Here is a 17,439-nt window from a genome sequence, read left to right on the forward strand (position 1 = left end):
CTTTACCATCAATGAGATAAGGCTTTGGTATTTATTATTATTAACCAACTAGAGATTTTTTAACTGCGGGCGGTAAGAATTTGGAAATTTTTACCAATAGTCATTACATGAACATGAGCCATCATAGAAGCGATGGAATCGGTTAGCGTCTCGGACGATGATCTCTCTTCCTGTGATCTTGGCGATAAACTTTATGGCTTGGTGGCAATCGCCGCATACGCGGAGGTTCTTTGAAACTCGAATGGTGTCATGGGGGCCTGTGGCGATGAGAGCAAATGCAACGGCTAGCTTCTCGCTGTGACAGCCGAGGATATGCTCCTTCTCCTCCTCTTCTATGTCGTACAACACGACATCTGTTGTGGGAACGTAACCGGCTGCTTTGATGTCCTTGGCCAGCTCGTCGAGTTTTGCGTAGATTATGTCGGAGAGCTCGTGGGACTTGTCTCCCACGAAAAATTCATGAACAACCCTGTTTACTTCGATCCAGCTGCAGCCAGGGACCTTCTTCAGGGTTTGGTCATTCATTCCTGATCTAATGTTGGCTGCCTCGTCCCATTTCTGATTTGCGGAGTAAACATTTGCGAGAAGAACATAATAAGACGAGTTCCATGGTTCGAGCTCAATGAGTTGTTTCAATGCGAGTTCAGCCAGTTGAGTATCCCGATATAGCCTACATCCACCTAATAGTGATCCCCAAACAACAGAATTTGCCTCCATTGGCATACTATTAATCAACCGATGAGCTTCATCCAACAAGCCCGCACGGCCAAGAAGATCCACCATACATCCATAATGCTCAATCATAGGAGTCAAGGAATAGCCCCTAGTCATGTTATTGAAAAATCTACGACCCTCATCAACCAGACCAGCATGAGAACATCCAGAAAGCAACCCCATGAAAGTGTTCCCAGTAGCTCTAGCTCCAAATTTCTCCACTTGCCCAAATAGTCCGAACACAGCTTTGACATGTCCATTCATAGCTAATCCCGACATCACTGCATTCCAAACCACAATGTCTTTCTTCTTCACCCCTCTAAAGACCTCCCAACCTTGCACCATGCTCCCACATTTCGCGTACATGTCAATCAGAGCAGTACCGAGGACAGGGTTATTGAATATTTCATTTCTATCCACCAAATTGCTAGCCCATTCCCCTAGCTCTAGAGCTCCTAATCTAGCACAAGCAGAAAGCACGCTAACCAACACATAATAATCCGGTTTCAAATTCTCCCTCTGCATTTGAAAGAAGAGGTCTACGGCTTCTTTAGGAAACCCATTCGACGCATATCCCTGAATCATGCTACTCCAAGCAACTACATCCTTCTCAGCTATTCCATCAAACACAGATCGCGCTCTCCCCATGTGCCCACACTTAGCATACATATCAACCAGAGAAGTGGCCACAAACACATCTCCCACCATCCCAATCTCCGTAACGTAACCATCTATCCACTCCCCACTTCGTAAATCCCCCAACTGACTACACGCCGATAAAGCCCTCACAAGTACAAGTCTATCAGGCCTCAAACCCATCTCCAAGAACCTCAAAAACGTATCAACAGCTTCCCTACACCTCCCAGCTCCAATATACCCAGAAACCATCGCGGTCCACGAAACAACATTCTTCTCAGGCAACTCGTCGAACACCTTATGCGCATGTTCCATATAGCCACATTTCGCGTACAGCGCAAGCAAACTGGTTTTCACGTACACATCAAAGTCGAAACCGGCCTTGACCGCAAGTGCTTGAACGTTCAACCCCAACTCAAAGTCCAAACGCCTCGCGCCGGCCTTGAGAACAAATGGGAAAGTGTAGCTGTCCGGGAACAAGCCCTGTTTCCGCAATGAGCCATAGAATCCAATTGCATCGTCGCAACAATCTACCGAAACCAATCCCCGGATGATTGTGTTGAAGAGAAAGATATTGGGCTGGGTGATTTGGTTGAAGACGAGAGAGGCGTAGATGGGGTTTCCGAAATCGAAGGCGGAGCGTAAGAGGGAGTTGAGAAGGAAGTGGTCTTGGTCGAGGCCGAGGCGGAGGAGGCGGGCGTGGGCGTGCTTGAGCTGAGTGAAGGAGCTGAAGCCCTCAGTGATGAATTGCTTGGTGTCCAAAGCCTTGGAGATTGCAGGGGAGGCTCTGCTGGCTACGGCGTTCATCATCTGGTTTTCAAATGGCGGGCAAATTTCGATGGTCGATAATAGTCCCTAGACTATGTGACACAATTGGGGTGTACTAACTTCAACTTTATATGGTCCTCCCCTTGGCCTTGGCACCCCATCCTTAATGCTTAAAATGTAAATGTAATTACAAATCTCTAGTAATGTTGTAGCTCAATTTTTGGTTCTAACTTCCGAGTTAGAGTCAGTGATTTGATATTAATTTGTTGTGATTATTAATCTTTCTTGTAATTTAAATGAGTGTTGTTAAATGTATCAAGTAAATATCTAAGTATACCCAGTCTTAAAATATTGAGTAAAATTTTCCAAATTTACCTTTCTAAACACATCCTGCAAACTCTTCACAAAAACACACGTACCCATCAACTTTGAATTTTTGAGGATGTAAAGCAACTATAATTTCATTAATTTGAACAACAAGATCAACATAGGACGGGTGAAATCATTAGTAAATAGAAAACCCAAGATGGATAAATGTTCTTATTTCAAATCAAAATAGATCTAAAGGTCATGACTCTACTCTCCAGATGTCTTTGGTTCCTTCAAAGCACAGTAACACTTGAAGGCGTCAATATGAGATTGACATGTAGTCTCCCTTGTTCTCCTCCAAATATTTAGCCTCAACATCGCACCCGAACACTATCTTCTTCCTCTCACGCTTTCCTGTTTCTGACACTTTGTGTTTAGCAGTTCCATTGTTCTCAATCGATTAAGGTCTTTAAACTACTTTATTATGACGGATATTGAGGGCCGGTCTGGATTTTTGACGTTCTCAAGTTAGTAGATGCGGGCGAATGAACTTGAAAAATTGTACAAATAATTTTTAGTAGATATATTCTGACATTTCATATGTACAAATCATGTATGCAAGACATGAGGGCTGTTGGGCAAGAAATGGTTGGAATTGACATAGAAAGTGAGAATTAGCCAAGAATATGAACCGGATACGTAGTATATGGATACATGTATATGCACTAGAGAACCATTACATACAAAATTACAAACATTACAAAATTTCATTTTCAGTACGCTACATGCTACTTTTATAACACTTTAAACAATTTACAGCTGCCAAGATCTTAACAATATGGTGATTGAAACTGATTGTGCGCTTGCACGCGGAGCGACAGCTTCATTCTTGTATATAGGCATTTTGCCTTGCACTAGATTAATGTCGAATAGAGCTGAGTGACTAAAGATGGCGTTTCAGAAAGAGAGGGGGTCGTATAATACAAGCTACAGAAACGCCAGTCTGGTGTAAGAGAATCCACCAGCCAGTTAAAGACTAACTGTAGGGTGAAAATCTGAAGTAGAATAAAATCTCTTAAGAATCACTCCAACTGTCATCATCATCTTCATCACTTCCCGCAAATGCCTGCATCAGAACCCTCATTTTATTAAATATTAACTGACTGGACAAAATTCTGTGTTTAAGAGGGAGAGAGACAAAAAGAGACAGACCTGGCGGATTGCAATTGCTTTTTTCTCTAAGAGAGAGATGACCTTCAAGTTCGGGTTATGACCCTGAATGTTGGGTCGTGGTGTGGATCTTGTCACAGTTGCAGGCTTTAGGTTGAAGGACTGAGGCAACAAAAAGGTCCGGTCTTTAATAGATTCTTGGAATATGGAGAACCCAAAAAGGAGGAAAGGTGAATGATGAAGAAGCACAATTATAATAAACTGGTCTAACCTTGGTTCTAATTTGTTGCAGAAATAAATCTCTTTCGTCTACCTTTGGTTCAGTCTGAGGCTGAATTCGTTCACTTGCCTTTTTCAACTGCGAAAATGTAAACTTGTTATTAAGGTATTCCGCAGTGCATAAATCTCAAAAAGAGCATTTTCTGAGTGCAAAAAATTGGTTCATCAGTTACCTTGCTTTGGCCATGAGCAGTAACATCATCAATGAGGGGATTTCTAGGACGAGGGATCTTCTTTACTGTGCCATTAGACTTTCCAACTTCTGAGTCCGGCATTACATCAGAAGTATTTGACAACCATGCTGTTTCTCCCTCTGATATTGGCAAACTAGGCTGAGGCTTCTCATCTACCGTAGTAGTCACTGTCATTGATGTAGCAATAGGCTTGTTTTGTTCCCGTTCTGAGTTTCTCAATGAACGGCAAAGATCCTCAGGCTCCAGACCCGATTCCTGGGTTGATTGTTGCGGAGGTTGGATGGTTTCCCCATCAAAAAATGAAGGGTCACTTGTAGAAGTTGCGCATTCAGTTCCTGATACTGTTAATGGCTTCGAAGTAGACTGAACCTTTCCTCCCTCTGTTGTTGGCAAACTATGTTGAGTCTGCTCATCTTCCATAGTTGGTGCTATCACAGATGTGGTAGGAAGTCTAGCTTTTTTCTCCAATTCGGTATTATTGAATGATTGTTGAAGTACCTCAAGAGCTAAACCAGTTTCTGGCGTCAGCTGTTGAGGATGGATAATTTCCTCATGAGAGTATACTGGGTCTTCTGTAGATGTAGATTCAGTGCCAGGAACTGTGAATGACTTTAGACTTGACAGACCCTTCGCTCCTTCTAAAACACCGTCACTGTGACCAGAGCTGTTACCAGAGACCTCCAATGGTTGTAGGATTGGGATTGATAATTGCATTCCCCCAAAATCAGGGAAATTGTACTGATGATTAGAATCATTATCGGTCCATACTTGTGGATATGGGGTGGGAGACACAACATGGACCACCAAAGGTCCAATACCAGGTTGGGACTCCATATCTTCTGCTGTGAGAGATAAAAATGGGTTCCGAGGTTGCAATAGCTCCCTCTGTGGTGCTGGTGGATCAAATTGAGGTTTCTCGTCAGCTTTCAGTGAGTGCATCGTTGGGAAAGACGAATCATTGCTAAGTCCACCCAAATCTCCAGGTGACGCTATTGAAGCATATTGCATCTTTCCCAACCTCCACTGCATAGGTGGTAGGGGCGGCAATGGCGGCGTGTCCTCAAGATTGACCACAGGTGGCTGGACTAAGTTAGAAAGAATATACTCTAATGGCTCCATGTTTTGCTTTAAAATATCTGTTTCCTGGCCGGCTGATTTTGTAAATAACTCTGAAGTTGGAGGTTGACTTGGAAGAGTTTCAGGCAAAGATTTACGGGAGTCATCCAAGCATGTCTCTTGATTGATATGATCCACGGATGATAGTTTGGATATCTCCTTATCTGGGTGACTTCGAGACCCAATCTGTGCATATTGAGAATTTGATAAGTTAGTACCAGCTTGATCGTCTTGTGAATCTTCCATGCCCTTTTGACTAGACTGCAACTCCGGTGACTGCTCTAAGGCAGCTAATAGCTGATCACTTCTGTCTATTTCCAAATTCTCCACTTGAACTTGATTAGCTTGCAACTCCGTTGACTGCTCCACGGCAGCTTCTAGCTGATCACTTCTTCTGTCTCTTTCCAAGTTCTCCATTTGAACTTGATTAGCTTGCAACTCCAACAAAGTTTCTAATTTCCTCTCAGCTTCTTGGAGGTCAGTTTCTGGAAGGGCATGCATAGATAATGACACAGGATACTCTCCACAACTCTGATAAAGATATTGTGACTGTGACTCCTGATTGCTCATTTCCAAAAATGATGAGGCTGTAGGGACATCATAGACAGCCATGCCACTTTCATTCTGCACATCCGGGGAGAAGTTATGATCATCAAATACCTCTGAACTCGAAGGACCATGAGAAACTGATTTCTTTGGGTCTGAATCTGAATCTGACACTGGCAGAATAACTTCACTTTCTTTCTTCTGCACTTCTGAGTCTGTCACGGATTTTGGAGAAGCGACCTCATCTTCAGATTCTCTTGGGTATTTCATAAAATTCAATGGAGATTTTTCAATATCATCGGCATCAACAGATTTAGCAACAGCAGCAGAATACACAGCCACATCTTCTGTATGAACTGTTTCAGGCAATTTATTGTCTGAAATTACAAGATTCCCAATGCCTGAATAAGTTGGAGAAGTTGACGGAAGGTCTGTAGAAACAGAAGGTCCTTCCTCTTCATCAAGATTTCTGGTGCCAGGAGATGTATCAATAAAATCATTGACATCATCGGATTTGGCCACAGCAGCAGAGGATGCAGCCATGTCTTCTATATAAACTGTTGCAGGTTCTATATTGGCTGAAAGTACATGATCCCCATGCTCTGAATAAGTTGGAGTGTTCGATGGAATTTCTATAGAAGCAGAATCTCCTCCCTCTGAATTAACATTGCTGGACAATAAGCCTATCTCCACATCATCCAGAGTCTTAGATCTCTCTTCAACGTTAAATTTCTCTTCATCATGAGTCATAACGTCATCAATATCAGAGATTTTCTGGTTGATTAGGACATGTGTCTGTGGAGCATCCTTCTGCTCTATTTGGCCATAAGTCTGTGGATCATCCTTCTGCTCTTCAGTGTTAAATTTATCTTCACAGTGAGGCATATCCTCATTGAAACCAGAGATTTTGTGGTCAAATAGGACATGAGTCTGTGGAGCATCCTTCTGCTCATCTACAACATGTGTCTGTGGATTATCCTTCTGCTCTATTAGGTCATGAGTGTGTGGAGCGTCCCCTTCAGGAAATGTCTCTCTTGAGATACGTCTCCACGGTATAACTCCAGTTTTGAATGCAGTTGGTTTAACAGGATCATCTACATGAGAAACCCTGTTAACAGGCTTTGCAACATCTAATCTATGAGGCGGTAATGTACTACCCAAAGATGTTCGTACTTCTTTCATTGCTGAAGGAAAGAGCTGTTCTTCTGTGGATGGAATACTTAAATGTGGTGAATCAATTTTTCTACTGGTGGAGCTCCTGACAGCATCTTCATCATCACATTGTGCCAGAAACACTTCATTCACAGATTCATTGCCACTGTGATTTATAGAAGCCAATGGTTCACCATTTTTCAATTGGTGTAAATCATCAGAAGCGCTAACTACACCTTCTTCATCTGGACGAAGTGTGGAAGTCTTCGTGAAATCATACTTAGCCTGAGAAGAATCATTGGAAACAACTGCTATGAAGTGATTCAGATTTGTCCCATTTTCTTTGATGTCATATGATCCAGAACCAACTTTCATTTTATCAGAAGATGTTTCATCTGATAAAGGTTCCACATATGAAGCCACAGGTGAGTTTGCTCCACAGTCTGGATGTTCTTGTGTAGGATCCATTTCCCTAGCCAACTTATTGCAAGATATATCTTCACTATCAGGGCTCATGCCTTCCTCAAAGCATGCATCCTCAGATCCACAAGGTTCAGTGGATGGGAATTCTATAGCTGCTGCATTACATTCTGAGGGTGTATTCTCAACCAAACTGCTTAAAGAATCAGAGTTCAAACTGGCTCTATCTCTTTCAAATGAATTATTCCAGTCATCTGGCAAAGAAGAATTCTCAGGTGATTGAGAATCCAAAGACCGAGCTTGAAGATATACCTGTTCCTCCTCATTTGCATCAGAGTCTGTCCTGCATTTGTCAACCTTCATTAAGCGTATATTGCTCTTACTTCTGGACTCATTGTCGGTATCCATTTCTGACTCCATAGTAGCAAGAGCATCCACATAATTATCCACCTCACTGGGCAAATCATCAGAAATGTAGCCCTCTACACTGTCTTCAGTTTTGTCTTCTCCATCAACTTCTAATTCCTTCTCAACTGCTACCATTTGGAGGTTGGAATAGCTGTTGTCACTTTTGCCATCAGAATTTGGTTCAGATACCTTTGCAACTTCTCCATAGAAAGAGCCCCCGCTCAAAACTTCCATCGACTGTTTTGATACGACTTCTTGGTCATTAGTTGAAGAACTAGAACTACCCCTTTCAGAGGACTTTTCTGCAGGACTCACAATACTAATGTCAAGTATTCTAAGCCCCGACTCATTCTTATTATCTGAGCTAAAATTCAAGAGCGGGGAAGTAACAGAAGTTGCACAAATCAGTTTACGCTCTGGTGAATGAGTGTCCACAAATTTATCCATGTAACTTTTCCTGGTTCTTGAATCAATTGCAGATCCATTCAAATGTCTTCTCTTTAACTTCACACGACGAGCAGGGTCACTGTAAGCATTTTCAATGCGCTCCTCCAGAAATAACTCATGTAATCTGCGAGATTCGAAGAAAAAATAAATGAATGGCCACTCAATCATCTGTATTAAGGAAACATGCACATTTAACAGTCACATGAATAGTAATAAGGCAGTAACAAGAAGATCTCACTTAGCATGTGATGGCAGTAAAACTTCTGTGGTTTCACCATTCCTCCAGCGAGATCCTTTCTTGTGCTACACACAAAAGACACAATAAATATTTTCTCAAACAAGTGTTAAACAGTGCTTTCTTACATCAAAATTTTTTTAAAAAAAAAAAGACTGAACCTAGTTTGCATTTTCTAAGTGCAGAAGGTTATATTGCCTGGTTTCCACACAGGCATGCATGTAGGCACACTTACAAATCAATAATAGGAATATCAGTTAAAATAAATTAAAAACAGGTTTCAAACTTTCTTTACTTCAATCCATTCTTTTATTTCCACCCAGAAAAATCAATTCTTTTTTCCAAACAAAAGTTGTCACCATGGGTGGTCATGCCTTACTAAGGGTGCTTCCCATAAAGCCTGGTGCTTTTCGAGAAGAAGAAAAAAGGTATATTTGGGGGTAGCAATAGCCCCACTTACTGATGGTTAATACCTATATTGGATGTCCTAATGAACCGCCCTGAGTCAAAAATCACCTAAGGGATCCAAAGACCACACTCACCGCAGTATGGTTCAATCTTTTAATGAAAAATGCGTGAATGGATGATCGACATGGATATGAACAAACATGAAAGCATATCACACATGTAATAGTTGAGAAACATAAGGACTTCCCATATTGACATCAGTGGACTGGCCACATATATTAGTCATTTCAGCAAGTTGAATATTCTTAGAAATACCTTTACTTTACGGATCTTTCTTTCTCTCTGCATATCTGTTGATGTTAATGAGTAAGCTGATTCCACTTTAAAGAATGACGGATCAGTGTATCGCTTCAAACATGCCCCAGCCCCAGCAACATCAAACCTGTTAAAAATAGGATGAGATTTTTCCCGACTTTCTTCATCTTTAATTCTTATCTAGATGTTAGGTGAGAGTAGCATAAGAGAGTAGAACATCATACTTGTCGAGAAGGAATAACTGAGGAGGAGCACGGCATTCTTCATAAGAATCCATTACAAAGCGAGGTAAGTCTCCATGGGTGATCACATTCTGTTTGGAATGCAGATTAGGATGCCAGTCAACACCTGCAATAGAACTATGCCATTACACAACCATGTTCGAATTACATTCCTTTTAATAATTAAATGAAAAAATTGTGTCCCTTTCCAATGCTCATGCATTTTGGAGAAGACCCATTGGTCATGTACGAGTAACAACATAACTATCAGATCATTTTCTTTCAACTGCCACAAAGATGCATTACATGTTATGCAGAAACATTTGTCTAACAGGGACCCTAACCTGTATTTGAAAAGAACGACGAATGATTAGTCTGAGATAGAAGGGCCTTCTCAATCGAAGGAAAATCTGCTTCAAGCTGTTGGACACGAACCATTAGACCATGGCCTCTTGTAGCTGTTGCCATGACATCTTCATGCAAGTCATGAAATATCTCAGCAGCAAACCTATTCATCACAACACCATTTCCTCATGAGCCTACCTCAAATGTGTCAAATCAAACCATACAACACTCCACTCTAAAATTTTAACAACGCAATAGGAACTTAATCTGAACTAAACAAGGTTTAATCCATGTCCAAAATCTCCATAATATGAACTCCTTATTTCATTTCATTTCCAGAGACCAATCTTCAGTCCTAAACAGTAATTAAGTCTGACCTTACTGCAAACATTCACAATCCAACGGATTAAAACTCAGTAAAATCCAATACCTATATAACACTACTCGGAGTCAATCTAGTAAAAATTCGGAGTCAATCGAATTAGAAATTGAGCACATCAGTCAAATTATCATCCACAAGCTCCGAATTGAAACCCTAGAGGTTCAGCATTCTGGTCAAAACAGTAATTTCCAAATGAAAATTTCCGCAATTGAAATCAACAACAGCAAAGAGTAACCAACAAAAAAGAGAAGGAGGCTCACTCGGCAAGGTCGCCGAGCTGACGCAAGACGCCGACGAGTCCGGCCATGGCGACGCCTTCCAGTAACGCCTCCGGATCATCTCTATCGGCGGCTTTGTAGAGCTCCGGATCGGCCAAGCCGTACTCGTTCCGTATCTGGTACCGCGTCAACGGCATTCTTCCTCAAAATCGTTACCGAAAAACCCTAATCGCCTCCGCGAATTCAATTTCACATTTCCCGGAGGCGGTGGAGAGAGAAGGAGAAGAGTCCGTGACAGTGAGTGAATATGCGGTGGTGGTGCGAGAGAGAGAAACAGAGACAGACAGACAGAGAAAGAGACAGAGAGTAAAAAGACGAAAAAGATTAGTTTTTTTATGGGGAATATTGGAATGCAATGAAAGCAATGGTGGGCAATATTGCGCTTACCATGGGGTGGCTGTATTGGATCTTGTTCTTCTTTTTTAACTTGTTTATGCTCTTTATAATTCCCTGGGTTGGCGTTAGAATTATCTTGGTTTCAATGTCACAAGTATTTGTTAATGTTTGGCCCCAAAATGATTGAAAACTTGTTCACCTTCTTAGAAATGGGGCTATAATGATGGAGTCTTTGGGTTTACGCTGGATTTTGGAACATTTGTATGTTTCTCTAATACTTGAAGACGTTTGTCATAAAAAATTTATGCTTGTTTGTGCTAAGTTAGGTAAATAAATTTACAATAGAGTTGTTTCCTAAATTAAATTGTTATAGTTAGTTCTAGACGATTGAATTTTACTTATGAGCTCGATTTTTCTTTATCAGTTATTTTCTTTTAACTACGACATTTGCGCACACAGGTAAGTATATATGTAAAGTCGATGCGCCAAGTTTGTGCGCCTATAGTGAAAGATCAATCTAATTGTACTGGGATATTATTGTTGATCTCGCTATGTGTGTGTTATCAACCCATGTGTCTTTTTTTTAACTCACCACAAAATCAGTACAACATACATTGAAATACAAGGTGAAAATGAAATTTCATTATTATATGGAGTTCGTTACGGACATAAACTCTTTTTTTTGGTTAAGTGGACGGACATAAACTCTAGAACTTGAACTTATATTAGGCATGAACTAAACTCATCACATTAAATATAGGTTAACCAAAAGCAATAGAGATGGCCAAGAAAGAAAGGACATTTCTAGATATTATAGGTAAAGCAGTTGGTAACTCCCTCAGACAAACACTCGATACGCGATGATATCACCCGCCATCATCGTGTTTGAATGCGGGAGCTTAACTATAACGAACAATGCCGTATCCAATAAAGTCCCGCCACGCACATCTAGTCAAAGAATCAGACCACTCTCGTGGTGGACCCCACCATGGGGTGGACGTGAGCGCCACAAACAAAGCCAGGTGGACGCCAGAGAATCAAAGACCGGTAATTTGGTGAGTAGTTTTGGGTGCACCTGATCAATTTTACTTTTCCCACGCTTTTCTGTTTCACCAGTACTGAGAAAATCTCGTTGGGGAAGATATGGAAGCTTCGCTAGCTGGGGAGTCAGTGCTTCCCAATCTTTATAAATTGACCCTTTTGTTTCTGGTTCCAGAGAGAAAGAAGAGAAGGTTGGTGGGTTATAGTGGTTTCAGTGGAGAAAAAAGAAGCAAAAGAGGTATCTGTAATCCAAATGGGGCGGCTTCGCTTTCCGGGGTCGCCTAGCTTTACTCATTTTTCCATGGGGGTCTGTTCTTTAGTATAGTAGTTGTTGGCTAGCTTTTGTTTTCCAAGGTTCTCTTTTGCTTGTTCTAGTCACCTTTTTGGGATCTTAATCTACTATGCTGATACTTCACATGCATGCATGGAGACTTCAGATGTGCTGAGATCAATAATTCAAGAGCTTTTGATTATGATCTTAGTCATCTGAATTAAAACATATACGTATCCCCGTTGTTTGTAGTCGAGATATTAAAAGGATATAATGAAAAAAAACAAGATATTTAATATAATTTCAAACATTCTTATACTAGCTACTACATTGTTAGATTACATCATTCGAATTATTTCATAATGTGTGAGGATGATTATTGTTAAATTTTTGTGCAATATTTGACATTTTCGATCGTATGTTCTATGCAATTTGTTGTTTAATTTCTGACCCGTAAAATTTTGTCAATTGAAGTACTAGATCGATCAGTGTATGGTTTGACAGTGGATACTAACAATGCACTGATGGAGTAACAATGACAATATCGGCTTTGACGACTTGCATAACTACCTAGGACAAGTAGTAGTAGGCCAATATAGGAAGCCTACAATCATGTAAGCTTTGCTTAAAAGCTTTGAATCATTAGTGCGATGCGTGCTAGCTCTTTCAAGTGGTATGTGGTGCGGTGTGGTTTGGTGGAGTACTACTAGCAATTCAATTCGTTTCCACTTGACAACGACTCGATCTCAAATACGAAGGGACAATGTGTTGGTTAATGCTCAATAAGTATGCTTCTACATATGCAATTGAATCCCTCCGTTGTTTTTAAGCCGTCACGCTTCTATGTATCTCTTTCTCTAACTATATACGCAAACTCTGTCATTTTTGCTCATGCCACTAACATAATTGCTTGTTGTTAACTTCTTGTTAGTTGTGATGGTGTGCTAGCTTGACCCACCCATATGCACTTGAAGCCTAAAAGATATTGTCTCGTTATGAGAAAATGAGAAATAGCGCATGTTCCTTGCTGAGTTGTTAATGGGAAACAAATTTATTTTACACTCCAGTACCATGACTTAATGTAGAATTAATATGCCATAAACATATTTGAAAGGTCATCATTACCAAACAAACACCTTGCTCTATTTTCATATAGACATGAGGGAGGGAAAATGAAAATTATATAAAACGGGGTATATTTACATTACCTTCAAATTTTCTATTATATTGTTTGAAAGGTTACCTCTCAAAGAAGTTGATATTCATTGGAAATTCATCGAAAAAAAAAATGAAATAAGAACATGTTGAGTATTCATTAGAAAATTAGTTGTGATCCCATTTGGGTGGAATGAACCTGATCAAGAGAAGAACAGACATAACCAACAAGCTAGAGCTGGTGGCCAGGAAAGAGGTGGTAGCATCTTAATCACTAAATTTTATATCTTGCGTTGGTATTTTCATGAAACACCCCACTTCAGTTTCACAAGTCAGTTCTTGGGCCCTTGGAGACATTATTGGTGCAGGCCGGGATTAATTTTACCCACAGGGGTGATGAGACAATCGGACGGATTTGAGGATTTCCTCCGTTGTTCCTCATCTTCCATCTAATTTTTAACAAAGAGGTGCTTGATTATCATTCATTTACATTTGTCAAGCTCTCCCAGTAGCTTGATTTGCACTATCAGTTTTGATGTCGTTGATATTAGAGTTTTTTTCACCAACAGTCCCTCAACTCTTGTGTACCTACCAATGTGATACCTCAACTCTTAATCGTACCAATGTGATACCCAGACTCTAGTATTGCTATCATTGAAGTACTTCCGTTAGTTTTTTTCAACTTTTCTGTTATCTTGGTGACGTGGCAAGTACGTGAGGCCCACAAAGAGAGTTAAAAGACAAAATTAACCTCATCTGAGAGGAGCAATGTTTTTCCCGCCCTTGCCCTTTACCTTGAGAAAGACACCTAACAATTCCAATTTTGGCGCCAATTTTCCCTCCCTACTCCTTAATTTGTGTCTCTTATCTAAACTAAAGAACTACCGCCAACCAATTGACCACAATCAGATAAAACCTAAATCAATCTCATTTTCTATTTTTACCCTAGCACTTGTTAAACTAACAGAATAAATATAGAAATTTATATGGAACATCTCATTTCCACAATCTCATAAGAATATAAAAACACATAACTTAACGAAATTCAAATACATGTTTAAGTACCATTAGTTGACACCTTTTATGTTGATCTGCCATGATTTTTGCTTGTAAGAACTAATGGTACATGTAGTTGAATTTCGTTAAGTTATGTGTTTCTATATTCTTATGAGATTGTGGAAATGAGATGTTCCATATAAATTTCTATATTTATTCTGTTAGTTTAACAAGTGCTAGGGTAAAAATAGAAAATGAGATTGATCTAGGTTTTATCAGATTGTGGTCGACTGGTTGGCGGTAGTTCTTTAGTTTAGATAAGAGACACAAATTAAGGAGTATGGAGGGAAAATTGGCGCCAAAATTGGAATTGTTAGGTGTATTTCTCAAGGTAAAGGGCGGGAAAAACATTGCTCCTCTCAGATGAGGTTAATTTTGTCTTTTAACCCTCTTTGTGGGCCTCACGTACTTGCCACGTCACCAAAATAACAGAAAAGTTGAAAAAAACTAACGGAAGTACTTCAATGATAGCAATACTAGAGTCTGGGTATCACATTGGTACGATTAAGAGTTGAGGTATCACATTGGTAGGTACACCAGAGTTAAGGGACTGTTGGTGAAAAAAACTCTTGATATTAATTAGGCTATTAGTCTCGTTCGGAACCGATCCGTGAAATGGAATTTAGTTCGCTGTGACGCTGATCTCAACCTAATTCTTTGAGCTACCTATGTTTGAAGGTTCTAGATTTAACTTTTAACTACATAAGTTTCTTCCTTATATGTGTTAAATTCAGGTCTGAACCTGAATGAGTCCGTAGAGCCGGTTGACCCAGCGCCCGGGCATCTAAGAGGCCTAGCATAGCTTTCCACGATCGATCACTAGTTAAGGAAAACTAAATCATATCAATGGAGATGTTAGGGCTACATCTTTTACATCAATATCTTATAGGGCCCAAACGAGTTTCAAATGTTATACCAATGATTTTATGACTTCACCCCCTCCGAAAGAAAACATATATATACCAATAATGCAAGAATAGATTCACGATTCCTTTTCATTGTGTTTAATAAATGTGCGATCAGGTCATAAACTAAATCTCTCTTGTCCTTTTCTTTTTGGGATATGAGAACCCATCACTATTAAGTGTGGTCCATTAGTGCAATACATAAGCATCACGAGTCATTAACCTCATTACACTACTATTTCACGTAAATGTACACCAAATGAAAACACTGTGCTCTGTGAGTTTCGATATATGGCATCATGGGGCAAAGCAGAAGAAGATATTAAGCAAACGGGCCGGGAAGCATATATTTGCCGTCACAAACCCACCTTGATTGGTTTGCAGATATACAAATACAGTCAATGTGCCAAAGGGGAACCAGATAAAGAGGAGGGCTGTGCTATTTGTTTGTACACATTCTGAATTGTTAATACTAAAATACAGAAACTAAGGTCCATATATATGGCATCTTATCTTTCCCCATTTGTTAATTCGTTACAAAAACTTTTCCTAATTAAGAACGACCCACAATAACAATCACACTTATAATTAATAAGGTGACAATAAGCTAGTGCTTGGATTTACTCAATTGAAAACAATAAATGTCCTGACAATATGGAATTGCTTAATCTCTTGATTCTCTTCTCTGCTTTAAGTCCCCCCTCATACCATCTGGCAGGGCTTTAAACCATTGCATAATGATTCCATGGCTAACACATAGTTTCAATGGAGCACTGGTCCCTCCCTATTGCCATGATAACCCATACTGTAATGCTGATACTGCAGCAAACCACTCAATTAAGTTATCAAGTTTGTTAATTTGTTTATCTCATTGAACCGATCAAATAATGAAATAATACAAGTTGAATGCAATGAGAGAAACAAGTCAAATTTGTAAACTTTGAAAGGATGAATCGTTGGTTATATATATGTAGCAGTAAGCAGTTGGTACTTGGTCATAAACTTGAGGCATCGTGACTACCACTTAATTGATCATAAATCAACATTCGAGTATGAAACAAGCAAGTCAAGGTACTTATGTTTAAATTATACTAATGATCTTCTTCTTCGTTTTCTGGGGGGTCAATATCTATTCGTTTAAATTATTCACGATCGAGTACGTCGAAACTTAATTGAAAACATAGTTTAGCAAATCAGTTACGGTTCTCGTTACTATATGGGTTATTGCTCAGCTTTACCCAGTAGGGCTCCAAATGCATGATGCATTTGACAATTTAATATAAATCAAGCTATCAGCTTGGGGTACAAGTTAAAACCCCAAGAATAATACACAGTCTGGATGGTCGATCCCTGCAAAAAGAAACATAAGTTACAACCTAGATAGTATCCAGACATTATGAAGCTCCACCTACGTTGTTTGCCTGCAGCCTGCTGTCTTTGCAAGTTGGTAGAATCTAAATCTTCTTAGTTGAGTCACGAAATCTTCTGCCTTGTTTAATTTAACGTGATATTGTTTCAGCAGAGCTCAACCTTTAAGGAGTTTAAGCATAGCTTAATCTAAATTTTTCTTCTTAAATCTCATGAAATCCAGTAGTAGTACTAGTTCAGTCTTCATTAGCCAACCCTACAAATTCCACGTGTGTGTTATGGTCTGCCAGCTCCAGGTTTAGCTTTTTTCTTCTTTCGGCTCTGTTCGATCTGCTGCCTCAGCTATAATCAATTATACAGGTACGTAACGTCGATGATATGAAGTAATGAAACCGCGACTGTTTAGCTTTACACGGTGAAACCGTGAAAATTTCAATTGCCTTCCTTGAAGTCTTCTTTGATATCTAGACATATATGTTCTTTGACCCAACCAATGACTATTGACATTTTGACCAAGTTGTGTTAATCATTAAATCTACCTAATACTTATTCAAGATCTATTCATGGACTAGTTGTACATAGAGATCGATTCAGCTATATATAATTGGTAGGTGGCTAGCTGTAATTCATACTTTCATAGAGATCATTCGTTTTTACAGATCTGCTAACCATTCTTTAGTCCTGCAAAAAGAAAAGCGAGCGATGCAAAGGGCAAAAAGGAAGAGTTACAAATTTGGGGAAGTTACCTAGAATTAAGACCCTCTTATGGAACCCACTCACCCCATTCTTATATATGTATGCGGAAAATTCTATGCTATGCCTCCTATATAAAACCCTTTCATTCCCCAATCAACACCACATTGTATCAATCCTAGCAAGAGACTCTCTCTCTCTCTCTCTCTCTCTCTCTCTCTCTCTCTCTCTCTCTCTCTCTCTCTCCAGTTTGCTTACCTATAAGCCGAAA

General features: G+C 39.8%; 2 protein-coding genes across 2 annotated transcripts; both read right to left on the reverse strand.

Moving 5' to 3' along the window:
- Nucleotides 1–84: 84 nt before the first annotated feature.
- Nucleotides 85–2,174, reverse strand: LOC126800228 (putative pentatricopeptide repeat-containing protein At3g08820). The gene has a single exon (XM_050527549.1). The coding sequence runs from the start codon at nucleotides 2,158–2,160 to the stop codon at nucleotides 91–93; it is 2,070 nt and encodes a 689-aa protein (XP_050383506.1). The 5' UTR covers nucleotides 2,161–2,174; the 3' UTR covers nucleotides 85–90.
- An 891-nt stretch (nucleotides 2,175–3,065) lies between these two features.
- LOC126800219 (uncharacterized) lies at nucleotides 3,066–10,606 on the reverse strand. The gene is made up of 9 exons (XM_050527535.1): nucleotides 10,326–10,606; nucleotides 9,683–9,846; nucleotides 9,342–9,465; nucleotides 9,118–9,244; nucleotides 8,398–8,462; nucleotides 4,050–8,283; nucleotides 3,869–3,955; nucleotides 3,640–3,759; nucleotides 3,066–3,553 (listed from the first exon to the last, which is right to left on the reverse strand). The coding sequence occupies exons 1-9, from the start codon at nucleotides 10,478–10,480 to the stop codon at nucleotides 3,503–3,505; spliced, it is 5,127 nt and encodes a 1,708-aa protein (XP_050383492.1). The 5' UTR covers nucleotides 10,481–10,606; the 3' UTR covers nucleotides 3,066–3,502.
- Nucleotides 10,607–17,439: the final 6,833 nt, after the last annotated feature.

Source organism: Argentina anserina, chromosome 6, assembly GCF_933775445.1.
Source record: "Argentina anserina chromosome 6, drPotAnse1.1, whole genome shotgun sequence".
Taxonomy (NCBI): Eukaryota; Viridiplantae; Streptophyta; class Magnoliopsida; order Rosales; family Rosaceae; genus Argentina; species Argentina anserina.

What these genes read in the sequence shown, in the direction of transcription:
- LOC126800228 (XM_050527549.1), bottom strand. Translation starts at nt 2,160, where the DNA reads ATGATGAACGCCGTAGCCAGCAGAGCCTCCCCTGCAATCTCCAAGGCT.
- LOC126800219 (XM_050527535.1), bottom strand. Translation starts at nt 10,480, where the DNA reads ATGCCGTTGACGCGGTACCAGATACGGAACGAGTACGGCTTGGCCGAT. An exon ending in GTCGTTCTTTTCAAATACAG is followed by an intron (nt 9,466 to 9,682) that starts GTTAGGGTCCCT and finishes GTTCTATTGCAG; the next exon opens with GTGTTGACTGGCATCCTAAT. An exon ending in CAGTTATTCCTTCTCGACAA is followed by an intron (nt 9,245 to 9,341) that starts GTATGATGTTCT and finishes TATTTTTAACAG; the next exon opens with GTTTGATGTTGCTGGGGCTG.